Source organism: Atheta coriaria, unplaced genomic scaffold, assembly GCF_025399875.1.
Source record: "Atheta coriaria isolate IRGN ID8LTWV9N9 unplaced genomic scaffold, Caltech_Dcor_3.1 hic_scaffold_2_pilon, whole genome shotgun sequence".
Taxonomy (NCBI): Eukaryota; Metazoa; Arthropoda; class Insecta; order Coleoptera; family Staphylinidae; genus Dalotia; species Dalotia coriaria.
In genome coordinates this window covers 1,029,015-1,043,023 of record NW_027045444.1, presented here as the reverse complement: position 1 = coordinate 1,043,023, position 14,009 = coordinate 1,029,015, and the positions used below count along the sequence as shown (strand labels likewise).

Genomic DNA, 14,009 nt, shown 5'->3' with positions numbered 1-14,009 from the left:
AATTGAAGAAAAGCAAGAAAAAATAAAATTTTACTTTCCAAAACCGTGTTTTTCAATTAAAACACTCTGTACAACCAAATTACATGTAGACACTCATTATATTTTTATACAGGCTAATAGATAATTAAATTTGCTTCAAAACAATATAAAATTTTCTTTATTTATCCTTCGGAAAAGTCTTCTAAATAAACTTTAAAAATCACAAAATCAAGAAAAAACTTCATCATAAGTAAAAAAAAAAATGCCTGATGCAACAAAAAATATTTCTAATAACTCTTATCTATATTTTATGCTAAATTAATTATTATCCTTGTCTAATATGTCACATTTCTTAAAATATTTCAACAAAAACTTCCCTTAAATAAAGAAAAAACACTAAAAAAGAAAAATCTTCTTTCAAAACCTGATTTTTTTACTAAAACACTCTGTAGATCCTAATTAAAATCCATCATTCATAATATTTCCTCATAGTCTAATAGATAATAAAATTTCCTTTAAAATAACACCAAACTTTTTATATTTATCCTTCGAAAACCTCTCCAAAATTAACTTTAAACTCCCTTCAGCAACACCCAAACGCAAAAAAATTTCCATCATGTGAAGAAAAAGTGCTCAAAGCAAAACAAAATATTGCTTATAACCTTTATCTATATTTTATGCAAAATCGGAAATTTTCCGGCTCGTCTGGCGCAGGATAACGAACGCGGCGGATAACGGCGCGCCCGGCTAAAAAAACGTTTTAACATAACTATGGGCCATCATTCAAAGAGGCTCTTAAGTTAATTTTAATGTTCCTTTACTGTTACTGCTCATCCCTGAAAAAACTACCCCCTATACACACAAGTGCAACAAAGACGCATAACATATAAAACTCCCGCGTGGAGATGCAACAAGGCAAGGATGCAAAGACGGAAAATGCGAGCGCGAGCAATATTGGAATTGATAATATAGCGTAATGGCTAATGGCGAATGAGAGGCTAGGGGGTGCATGCACATCCTTGAAACCTTCGCCGGAGATATTAAAACCGAAAAGGAAAGGAAGAAGTCTGAGAAAAAAATCCGCAGCCGATACGAACGCGATAAATCAGTTTTTTTCTTGTTCTTTGCTCGTTTATGCGCGCATCGGTAAATTCAAGGGATGTCGCACCCCATATTAATCGTCCTTTGTACTTTCGGCGCTGCGTCAATCCCTTAAAACATTTCTTACGTTTGCCCCGCGTGTGTAATTTGCAAATTAATATTTGGTAAACAAAACATTGCTAGACACACAAATCATCCTTAAGGATAATTCAAGGATAATGTATTAGTATCTAGAGTATCTAACAACTTCACATAAACAAAAAAGTAATAATTTTACTTTTTGTAAAATAACCTAAAAATTTAAAACCTAACCTCAATTTTTGTTAATTTTATGATTTTTTGATTAAATATTAAACACCCCGTATAAAATATCAAAGTTTTCTTTATAAGATAAACGATAGCATTCCGGAATCTGCGATTACAATCGTTTTTCACCGTTTGCAGGACGCGTAAAGACAACGATGGATCGTCCTGACGTCTGGACCAATATTAACCACATCGGCGTCATCAAATAACCACCAGACGTGGTAAAACAAAAAATAATCATTATCCTTGTTCTGTGGATACAACCCAAATAGTCCTGCGCGCCAAAGTAGGGTAGTAATAAAATAGAGACGCACAATATTAAACCGATATAAATCGCTTCCTTCATCAGTCTTACTTTCCTTCGGTCTTCATTTAATGCGTCAGGGTGCGCGCAGGATTCATCAAGGACACCACTATCCAAAGACAGATAAATGACAAACCATAAAATACAAAATAAACATTTTCAGACATAATCAATAACAGGATAATTGAGTGTAAAAAAATTTAAAAAATTAAAAATTAAATTTTTAGTCCGGACCTGTATTTTTATGCAAATTATTACTAGTAATAATTAATCGTGCATTGTCTCGACATGCACTAGGCACAGTCAATGTCGTAGTCCTTGTAAATTAATATCGACTAATTACCTGTTTTAATTAATCCTGAAAATGCATTCGAGGCGCGCTCGTAAATTCAGCGGAAATGAAGCGCAACAAATCGTCCTTCGTCCTCGCGCGACGCGAATAATAATCAACATTAATATCGTTAATTTATAAAAATTATCATTAAAAGCTTGGCGCGCGCGCGCGTGGCAAACCACCCCTCCCGGAGGAGATAAGATAATGCTCGTAAAAGCGACCCGGCGAAACGAAATTAAATGAATATAGAAAAAAAGGACGAAACATTCACAGAACCGGATTTAATTTAAAAAAAAAATTAAAAAATAAATAATTCTTAATATTATTCAATACAAACAAAAATTATTTTATTAAAAAAATATTTTTATGATAAAATAAATTTAAAAATAAATCCGACCCTGGAAAATAAAATAATATGCACACATCAAACGAATACTCGTTTACTTTAAGCATTTTTACCCGCGCGGGGTGTGTTTGTGATAAATACATCGACATTAAGCATCGCGTCGACGGTTCATGTCCCTATGGATCACGCCGCCGCCCCCAAAACCACCACCACAACCACCCTCTTAGGCGATCAACACGCTCCTGACTAAATACCTCATCGCGTCTGAGTCAGAGCGCGCGAGAAAAAATTAAATCACCGTCTGCCAACCTACAACCTACTCCACCTCCTCCGCCGCCCCCCGCCGCTAAAAACAGGACATCAGGTAGAAGGAAGCGCGCGGCGACAGTGAGCAATGGGACGTCGAGATTTCTAATCTCAGCGGCGACGGTGGCGGCGTGCTTGAATTATTAATATAAATAATAATCAGCGTCGCAGGATTAAATCCGCCGACATGCTGCAAATCCTCGCGCGGAGACAAGCAAAACGAATCAGGAATACACAACACAATAATTCCAACCAACCAAAACAACGGTTATTAAATCAACATTGTATTGATAATATGATAATTTAGAGGTTAAGGTGGATATTATCACTAATCGAGTTTTGAAAGTTTCAAACTTCAAAATATCAACTCGGAAGGGCAAAACCCTCCGCAACCCTAAACAGTCTGACCGGCGTGCGGCGTACGCTCGGACATCGGGCACCTGTTGATATCCGGCTGCATGGCCCGGTCAACGCACCACTCATCCTCTTACCCGGGGTACAACGGGGTTAAACCACCCTCGCGTACAGCCTACACACCCCTAACTAAAGTCCCAGCGGTGGTATCGAGTGTGTCACACTGTTCATATTCCAATCGGGGGGTAGTTCGGTCAGCTGGTAGACCATTTACACCCTGACCTCTCTACCACAAGGATTTAGGCCTTAAACAACCCTTAAATTAGTTTTTTCTTTAAAAAAGTATAAAAAATCAGGAAAATTGTAAATTTAAAATGAAAATACGTAAAAAATTACTTTTTAGTGTTTTATCCTTGAAAAATTAAGAAAAAAATAAATAAAAGCAATAAAACATCCCTTAAGTCAATTTTTACCTAAAATTTAAAAAAAAATCTAAAAATTTAAGCAAAAACTACGCTTAAATCATTTTTTTCGAAAAATTAAACTAAATTGGAAAAAAATAATTTTTCAGCCCTTTTATCTATGAAACTCTTGAATAAAACAAAAATTACTACCCTAAAACAACCCCCAAATAAATTTTTTCCTAAAAATATTTGAAAAAGTCTAAAAATTATGAAAAAAACTTCAAAAAATCAAAAAATATTTTTTCTCATTTTTTATATGTGTAAAACTCTGATATAAAACAAAGTCGATAATTATAATAATTAATAATCGCCCTTCGTAGGTTCGCATGGTGATAATTACAGCAATTGCGCTCAGAATGTCCTGTCGCCGCGATTTGTAAAACTCTTGTAAAACATGCAAACCACCAACCCACTTGAAACCAACCACACCACACCACACCACACGCCTCAAGCATGTATTACGAATAAAGGATCAAAAAAAATTCAAAGTATAATAGAAAATATGAACAAGAATCAAGACCTCGGGTTAATGCCAAGTGGGTGCTTACCACAAACGTTCGACAATAGATTGAAACGTGAACAATTTAATTGTCCTGCACGTCCTTAACTTATAAACATCATATCCTTACAAAACCCAACTTAAAAACTAAAAAAATTCAAGTGTATAAAAAATGCACCCTTACGCAACACCCCAACATCAAAAAAATATCCGTATACGTACTTGTATGTACATTAATCAACAAAATATCGAAAGCATCGATCTATTAGGGGTTGATGCAACTGAAGGGGTGGTTTTCGGTAACAAACGGCATGTCAATAACAGATACAAACGCACCGAGTACTCGCACGTTTGTAACTGCCCGAAACACACACACATAAGGGGTAGTAAAATAGAATCAAGGGGTGCAACTACCCCTAAATGAACATTGCACGCAAAACGTAAAAATGACAAATGTCACAAAAGTACAACCGGAGTGTATATCTTATTAGGATATATCGACATGTACCTACACAAGAAAAAAATTACCCACCCCCATCAACCCCCGTGGAAAATTTGCATACGCTGTACGTACTAATCCCAACGGAGAGATTTCCTTGTTTGAGGTATACACTACACTAATAAATAATTTATGATTTATGCAAGTGGATGTGTGTATGTGTAACCTTTGTGCAATTCAATGAATATCTCATTTTCCGGTTTTCCGGTTGACGCAATATGTTCATTTTTCACATTTCGTTCTTCATCCACCGATGAAGATGACATTTGATGCCGCAAATCTACGCTGTTCACCACATTTTCCGGTTTTCCGCTGTGTGACATTTTTACAAAATTTATTGCCGAATGTTATTTACATGCGCAAGAGCGCGAGCTTCATTCGATAGAGACTCAATAAAACTTTACGGAAAGGACAAACCCCCATCCTTCGTGCGCTTAAGGATAAAACATTCCGCAAACATCGCCGCCGGCAGCGCAAGAAAAAAAACACACACAAACCGGAAAAGTATAGCGAGTATGTGGCACGGGTCTCGCCGGTCGTTTAGAAAATCACCGAGTCGAGGATAACGCGCGCAAGGAGTATTCTCGCGAGGCGCGAATGATGGAGCCCTCCGTCCGCCGTCCTTCGGCAATCGGATAAGGATAACAAAGATAAAAGGACAAATAACCGAATAAGCAATTGCATCACGCGCGCTGGAGAAAACAAATCAAAATGCGCGCACGCACCGGAAGAATATAAATGTTTAACCCGGAACGGACGATTTGTTATCGAAGAGTAATGGCCGTCATTGTCCTTTGAATTCTTTCGAGAATAAAAACCCAGAAAAACTGATAAATCATTAACACAACCACAAAATAAAAATAATTCGTCCTTGGATAGCAACAATTACATGCAATAACAATAATCATCCGAAACAAGACCCCGTGGTGCACATCCTTGAAGATAACCTTCAAGTGCCCTAAAGTGAAGTGTAAAGTATGTGTCCACGATGTCCGTCGATGGTCATCCAGAGTCCGAGGACGAAAATTTCAAAGTCCTTCTCGGGCTGTATGGAAAAGGATGCAAGAGGATGGCGAGAGGATTAAGCCTGCCGGTCGGGGCGGCGCTAATTCGCGCGCGCGCGCCCCGCCTTCCCCGCGCGACATCGCGCCGCGTCCTTTCTCGTCCTTGCGCGTCCTTTAAACTTAAATCGAAGCTGGCGAGCGCGCCAATGACGCCTCTGACCCAGGTCGCGTACCGCCGAGAGACGCGCCCACCTTTTGGCAACAATAATCATCGTGGTCGCATAGCGCAGGACCTCTGAGCAGGACTCTCACAGGACTGGCAGGATAATAATAACAATCATGTGTAAATCCAACCCAAAAATCATTTTTATTCTAATTTATTTTATTTTATGCTTAAAAATAAAATTTTATTAAATTATATAAAATAATTGTTCTTCAGTGATGTAAAGGATAATCTGCTCTCAAAATTTGCAAATTCCAAGTGTTCATCACTGAACAATTACGGTGTTGAAGACGCTACGTATTCTACGATTATTGTTTGGTGAAGAAAGGACGTGGGCGGGTCGTGAACAACGCCGAAATTCCAAAAGGACACTTTACGCGTCCTCCAAGTCCTTCATGACCGTTGGCGCGCAATAGTGTGCAATAGTTTCAAAAGGACTTCCTTCGACTACTCGCTCGTAATCGTCACACCTGTAGTACACGTCCTTAAACGTTTCGCCTCTGATGATAACCGTCCAAACGGCACATTACCCGAACGAAACTCTTGTCTGACTGCGCGTCGCGCAGCACTCGACAAACGAGAGTGTCGAATGTTCCAAACGTCGAATGTCAAAACGTAATAAGGTCCTTGCCGCTGGCGAGCAGGAAATAAGAATTCTTCAACAGTCATCAACACATCACATCGCACACACCAAGACACCAGGGGGATACTGGGAATGGGAAATAAGAACAAGATGAAGTGAAGCATAAGGACGAATAGTCCTCCCCGGCAGGACACTCTAGTCGAGCAGGTGTAATTGCACACGGGCGCGTTCCAATTTCCTCCCGCCGGCTGCCTGCTGGAGTCTTTAAATTAACATTCCAACACGGGCGCGCGTGTTCTTTAAATATATTAAGGACGAAAGGACCTCGTCGTCGATGATCACGACGAAATTAAAGAATTAATCAACTCAAACTCACGCAAATAATAATTATTATCCTTCTGTCGCAGAATAATATATATAATAGTTTGTGGACAATGCAAGTCGCTGTGAAAATTATTAAATTACGACCGCCACATCCTGGATTTTCGCCTTGAATCCTTAGCAGTTTCCTTCGCCACGGGCCGGCGAGCGCATGCATTGAATTTCCTTCTTTGCCATTGCCAGCAGTGTCGGCGTTGTCGTCTTGAGATGGGAAGCCGGCTTCCGCTCGTCCTGCGCTCGTCCTTGCGCAGGATTCAAAGGTAATAAATACGCGAGGACAATGCCGCGCAGATTTTCGAAAACCAAACTTTGCGCGCGTGTCCTCGCAGCGTGTCGTTCGCTAATAATAATAGTACGTTGGCGGCGGCGGAGGCGGCGGCATAAATTACAAAATTAAGGACCACGGCCTGCGAGGGCGAAGAACCAGAGTGGATGAATGGTGGACCGGTATAGAAGTGCAGGATGTCGAGGAAGTTCTGCCGGAACACAATGTCGCTTCAACCAACCCTCCAGCGGCATACCACCCCCCAAACAAAAAAATATCCTTAAAATTATTATTATAGTCATTTTTAGAACTATTCTCTTTAAAATTTTGCCAAAAAAATGTATCAAAAAATTTTGAATGTAAAATATCGAATTTTAGGGAAAATACCAAAGATTTTTAAAACTTTTTGTAAAATTTATAGACAAATTCAAAAAAATTGGAAAATAATTGGACAAATTTCAAAATTTTTGAAAAAATGCTGAAATTTTGACGAATTTTTTTGTAAAAATTTCTAAAATTTTGACATTTTTAGAAGAAATTTCAAAATTTTTGAATTTCTCTAAAAATTTTGGCAAAATATTTGGAAATATTACAAAATTTTGACATTTTAAGAAAAAAATCTTTAAAAACTTGCAAAACTTGAAATATCAACATTTCGGCAAATTTTTTGAAAGATAATCAAAATTTTGACAAAATTTTTGTAAAAATTCCTAAATTTTCAAAGAAATTTCCAAATTTTTATAGAAATTCGAAACTTATGGCGAAATATTTTGACAAATTCAAAAAAATTGGAAAATAATTGGACAAATTTCAAAATTTTTGAAAAAATTGTGAAATTTTGTCAATATTTTTGAAAAAATTCAAATTTTTTTAAATTTTTAGCAAATTTTTGGCAAAAAACTTTTGTAAATTTTTTTGTCATAAAATTTAAATAAAAACATTCCCACCTTGAGGAAAACTACCCCTAATTCCCTTTCAAGAAAATATATTCCGGTAAATTTTTCTTTATCGCGCGATTGAATCGCGATTGCACAACACAATTGCGATCGTATTGTTGGGGGTGCAATTTGCGCAGCCGGGGCGCATAATTTTTGAATTATTCAGCGCGATTCGACGAAAAGCGTCGCAAAATCGTCGGAAAATCGTCGCCAAACGGCTCGCAAACATCATAAACTAGCAATTTTCCGCATACATTGCATACATACATTCATCCCCTATTGTTCCACCCACCCCAACACACCCACAACCCCTCAAAACTTGAAAAATCTGCTTCAAGTCTACCGAAAAAAAAAACGCGTGCGAAACAAAAGAACGAATCCAGAACAGAATTTCTCACTTTCGAACGCGCATGAATATTCAAATAAAATTGAAAACAATTGAATACTAAAAAGGACACGTCCTTCGAATCAAAAAAAATAATGAAATTAACGCACGGTCGGGAAAACATTGAAAAACACAACGAATGGCGCCGCGAGACGAACAAAAGTAGAAGAAAAGAATTAATAAAATTAATAAAAGCGGAAGGGATGGCGCGCGGCGGGAAACAACAAAAGTTAAACCCACCCCATCCGTAATGCCGGTGTGTGTGTGTACCGGAAAACCGGAAAAATCATAAAATTCCTATTGTTTTCCTCGATAAGTAATTCCGAATGCCCGAATTATAAATGCAGGCGCGCGTACGGGTACATTCACCCTCATCCCCTTTTGCAAACGCAAAAACTCACATCCTTTCGAGTTCATTTTAGCGCTGAATAAAGGCAATAGCCGCGAACAAGGGATGGCCGAACCTGCGTTTTTGAGTCTCGATTATCATTATCACCAGCCACCGCCGGGCGGTGGTTTCCTGATGGTGATGGTGATGGTAGTCTTTTTCGCTTTCTCTTAGGGGTTGTAATTCTTTCGCAGCGCATCCGGATTCGATTGTGCGATACGACCACGGCCAGCGAACAATTGCCGAAATATAAATATTCCCGGTGTGTGTCTATGTAGAAATGGGGTTGTGGGAGGGTGAACGGGGGTTGTTTTTTAGGTTAGGGGTAGGTGGTAGATGCGCCGTTGCGTCTCGGATTGTAAAAGTATGCAAATCGACTTCGGACAAACGATTCGCAACGATACGACGCTCGCCAACCTCATCCCCTAAACTGGTCGTGTCCGGGGTGGAACAATAGGTGGTGCACAATGACGAAATTTATTGCGTCGCGGTGTACATTCAAAAAAAGTTAATAAAAGTTTGATTTTTTGTATAAAATTTGAATTTTCATCATGATGGGATGAGATTTTAGGGTGGTATTATATATTAATTAATAGGGGGTTTAACAGAGGAGGTTTTACTGAAAATTTTATCAAATTTTATAAATTAGTTTAAGAATTATTAACAAATTTATTAACAAAAACATGTTTTTTCCTTGCAGATGCGAACTATTTTGATGTTTTGGTATGAATTCAGTATGATTTGTACGCATAATTATATACCATTAGAAAGAGAATTAATTCAGGTACAATTTGACATCAAAATAATAAAAATCTGTTTATCCGTTCACTAAATATTTAAACAAATAGCTGAAAAAACATAAAATCAAACTTGTAATACAGAAAAATATACAGTTTAAACTGTAAATACACACAAAATATACACAAATACTTATAAGTCTTGTAATTTTACATAATATTATCCAAAATTGCATTATTCTAGGTTATATTTCTGAAGTTTTATTTATTTCTTTACAATTTGACTCATTTCATTCTTGTAACACTCAGTATATACATCGCGATCGTCACTCCCCCACTAACAGCTGCCGATCACTTCGGCTCGCTCACAGCACACGATTCGGGTAACCTCGCACCCGAACGTTTCAAACTCTCAAAATCAAAACAAACGTCTTCACAACTTATCCACACAGAAATAAACAGGTAAAAGAAACAATTTCCACTAACCTGGTGAGGAATATTTTCGCCTTCATGCAGCCGCACGGTTTTAATGTTCAACGCGAGTACGCAGTTATCGCGCGCGTCCCATGCGTACAGCATGTCATCACACACGGCAATCAGGCTGCTGGCTTTCGTCGAGGCGGACGCTTTCGGCAACGAACTTCGCAGTTGTGAGAAGAACTTGTGCTCGCTGAGCTGCAGAAAGTCTGTGTGGGACATTTTATACTGAAGATTTTGTTTCACTGACACAATTAACACGACACTGAAAAGGTAAACAAACGAGAAATGCGGCGCACACGGCAAGGTTATGCGATGTTGCCGGTTGGCTACGGAGTGGAGTCAGCTGGGAGTACAGAGAGGGGAATACATATACCGAGTGTCACAATACATATTTATTTGAAATTTGAATTAAAAATGATTTTTTGTTGGTTTTAGTGAATATTATGGATTAAAAAAGTCAAAACATCATGTTTTGTATCAAAAATAGCAGAATATCTATTAAAATATGGATAAAACTTGAAAATAAAGAAATTAAAGACGAAAAAGTAATTTTTCTGTTAGGTTATGTTGTTTTACATAACCTACAATATAGTCTACTGCATAATAATTACTGTAGAACCTGAATATATTGTTAAAATGTTTTGTCTTTAATTTTTATTCACAAAAACATCAAAAATATACAAAAATCATTTCCTAACCTCATTTTGACCATATAATAACCTAAAATATAACACTATAACAGACAATTTGACAGTGCAAGTAAGTATTCCGTGGCTTTAATCAACTTTATTAAATTTCGCACCCCGAAAACTAAGATTCAATAAACGCAGATTAACGTTTAATCCTGACGAATCGTTGTCTTCGCCTCGCGCCATTAAATCAGCTTCTTGCACAGTGCTCAACTGGCCAAACCCTTTGCGCACTCCTTTGGCGTCTTCACTCGGAAGGCGCCGAAACTAATAAAACGAAAGGGGTGAATTTATCAGCTGCCCGGGCATGATGTACACGCTGCGCGCTGGCCAAGAGAGCGAGAGGCGTAAAAAGGGATGTTATTTACTGTAACGCCTCGGGCCATCAGGGGGTCTCTCTTTCACCAACACCCAAATGGGCTCGAAGGGGGTGAATCTTGTTCCGTATCTTTGTAATACCGGTCCTTGGTGTTTGGTGCATCTTTGATGGTAAGGAATAGTAATGTGAAGATGTTTAGGGGTGCAAGAGGTTGGTTTGAGGTTTGATTCCCCTTTACAAACGATACATGGGTTAGAGTGTTAAGATAAACAGTGTTATCGACGCAATGTGTTTGTTTTGCGTGCTTTGGCGGAAAATTGGATTGGTATTAGGCATTTTTCGTCCCTTAAATAAACATGTATGTTTTCTGGTAGTTATTTGGGCATATCTTTTATAGTTTAATAGGTAGGGTATTGAAATTTTCAGATATTATTAACAATTAAATTGTTTATATTTTAATGCATAAATATTTAAAAAGTCTTTAAGGGTTTGCCTTTTATAGGGGTTGAAAATTGTTAATTGGTAAAAATGTGTTTTTGTTACAAAATATGCGATAAAATGTTGGGAAATGAAAATTGTTATTTGGTATTACGTACAGTTAATGCCAGATAGATTATCTATCTGAATTTGAACAAATAAATATTCTGCCTTAATTAGTTTCCGAGTAATTGTTAATTAAAGTTGGTCTTGAAGGGCTTTGAAATGTAGAAGTGTTAAACATGTATTTTTTTACAAAATAAGCGATAAAACATTCAAATATAACAATTATTATGTTAAATTTGGTATAGTTATTGCCAAATATATTATCTGTCAGAATTCAAAGAATAATTACTTTATCTTGATTAGTTTTTGTGTTATAGGTAATTAAAATTCATTCTTGAAATTAATCAAAAAAAAAAATGAAATATTTTACAATTTTTTAAATAATTGTCATATTTCAACCACAAAAATTATGAAAAAAATCACAGTGTTACCCAAATAAATTATTTATAACCTAGTAAAAAAATAAACAATTTTCCTTAATTACTTTAAAAGTTACAGCCAATCAAAATCGAAACTTGTTGTAAAAACAAAAAAGAATAAAATTTATTCTTTTTCTGAAAGTTTTTGTCGATAAATCTGTTCCGCCTTGACTAAAACTTTACCCGACGGTATGCGGGGGTGAGTTTACTGATACCTACCCCTATGTTGCACGAAGCAGGTAATTAAACGTATTGCGCCGCCGCCAAAGTGCAGCCGAACACACCGGAACACAACGTCGAAACAATTCGACGAAGCGAAACGAACACACATAAACAAAACTACCCCTTGTAGTGAATATACACCACTATTGTACAAGACGTTGTTTGTCTTCGACTTTCGATTAAGAGAAACACGTAACTCACCCTTGGAAACATACAAACTGTGCTTAATTAGAACTTTAGGCTTCCAAACACATAAAATACTCAATAAAAACAAAAAATAAAAAATTAAAAATTCTATAAATTAAGATAAATAAAAATATATATTTTGTGTTTTTTTAGTGTTTATTTAAGGGTAGTTTATGATAAAAGTGCCAAGAGGGAGATTTTTACATTGCAACCTCGAATGTATTCATAAACAACGTATACGTAAGCGATATCATTGGCAACAGTCACGAACAGTCCACCCCCGAGCCACCACCCCCTGAATAAGGGTGATCAGGGGGTTGTTGAGTGGTGGAATTTGAGCGAATTCGATTTTCCACGTGCGGAGCCAATTTATTTGTATTTAAATCGCGCACGTTGCTTAGCAATTAGAAATTTCGATATTGATTATTATTTGCACCCTCGAGCCACCCTCCCTGACGGCGAAAAAAGGGTCAGATGTCAGAGGTATAAGTACTCTTACATGTGTAGCGACTAGCGACCGGATAGATATATTTTCCAGATAGATATGCAAATGTGGGCCGGTACGCTATCGATTCGCGGGTGTTGTGTTGTTTTTTTTTTATAAAATAATTTCTATTCGGGGGTTGTTTTAATCGCGGTATTAATTACACGACGATGACGCGCGGAATAAATCAATTTCGCTCGCAGTGGTGAAAATAAAGTTTGCGTGTGCCGTTTTCTTCGGACTTGGGGAGGTTGGGGGTGGCATGTTGTATGTTTTATTAGTTTTTATAGCGGTTCGTGACGTTCTTTTAATAGGTTTATTGTTTATTTATAAAATATAGGGTGGAAGGGAGATTTAAAGGAGATTATGTGTCGATGAAAATTTGTAAGATTAAGTTGAATGTTTGAAACACTCTCAGGGGTAAACTAATAAAGATAATTTCATCAAATTAAGATGAGGTGATAAATAATTTAATATAGTTTATAATTGTTGATAGTTGGTTCAATTTTGTTTAAAAATAAAAAAGTTATTCAACATTTTGTAAAACACTGTTTTTTGGTTTGCAAATTTTTTAATGGCAACTTTGATAAGATTTTGTGACTAAACCATAAAAGCTATTTAAACAAACTTTTAACCAAATAATGAATAATTTAATTGTTTATTAACTTCGCAATTTTTATATATTTTTATCAAAAATTGTTATAATTATAGTCAAATATATAAAGCATTTCATTTTAACAAAATTTTAAAAAAATGTTTTTTTGCATTTTTGGTGTTTAAACAATTAATTATTTAAACAAATAACCAAATTATCAAATACTAATAAATAAATAATTAAATTTTACACATTTCCTGAAAATTTCAACTAATTTCCTCCAATAGTTTAAAAGTTATTCAAATTTAAAATAAATATTTTTACCTAAAATAAAATATTTCATATATAACTCTTAATATTCAACTCCAACTGCACAATTAATCAATACTGATCTCAGGAGACATATGAAAAAACCCACCCCCGAGCAGAATGCCTGAAACAAATGGATATTACTTAACGAGGCGGCTCGCTTCGATTTTAAGCAAACAGCTCACGACACATGTCACCAATCATCTCGATATATGGATGGCATGATGCATTGTCGTCCTGCTCCTGTTCTCCGCCGGAGAGCTCCTGTTATTAATGACATCGAGGCTAATGAAATTTCGTCCGTCGTCCGGCAGTCGAATCGAATCCCTATAGACGTGTCTCCCGTCTCTTCGTTTATCCCATTGTT

General features: G+C 36.7%; 1 protein-coding gene across 1 annotated transcript in view; it reads right to left on the bottom strand.

The window, feature by feature from the left end:
- The window catches only part of mbo (Nuclear pore complex protein Nup88), a 40,095-nt gene extending 30,000 nt beyond the window's left edge, over positions 1 to 10,095 (bottom strand). The window contains 1 exon segment of the mRNA XM_065316877.1: positions 9,883 to 10,095. Coding sequence (XP_065172949.1) covers positions 9,883 to 10,095 — 213 coding nt within the window.
- Positions 10,096 to 14,009: the final 3,914 nt, after the last annotated feature.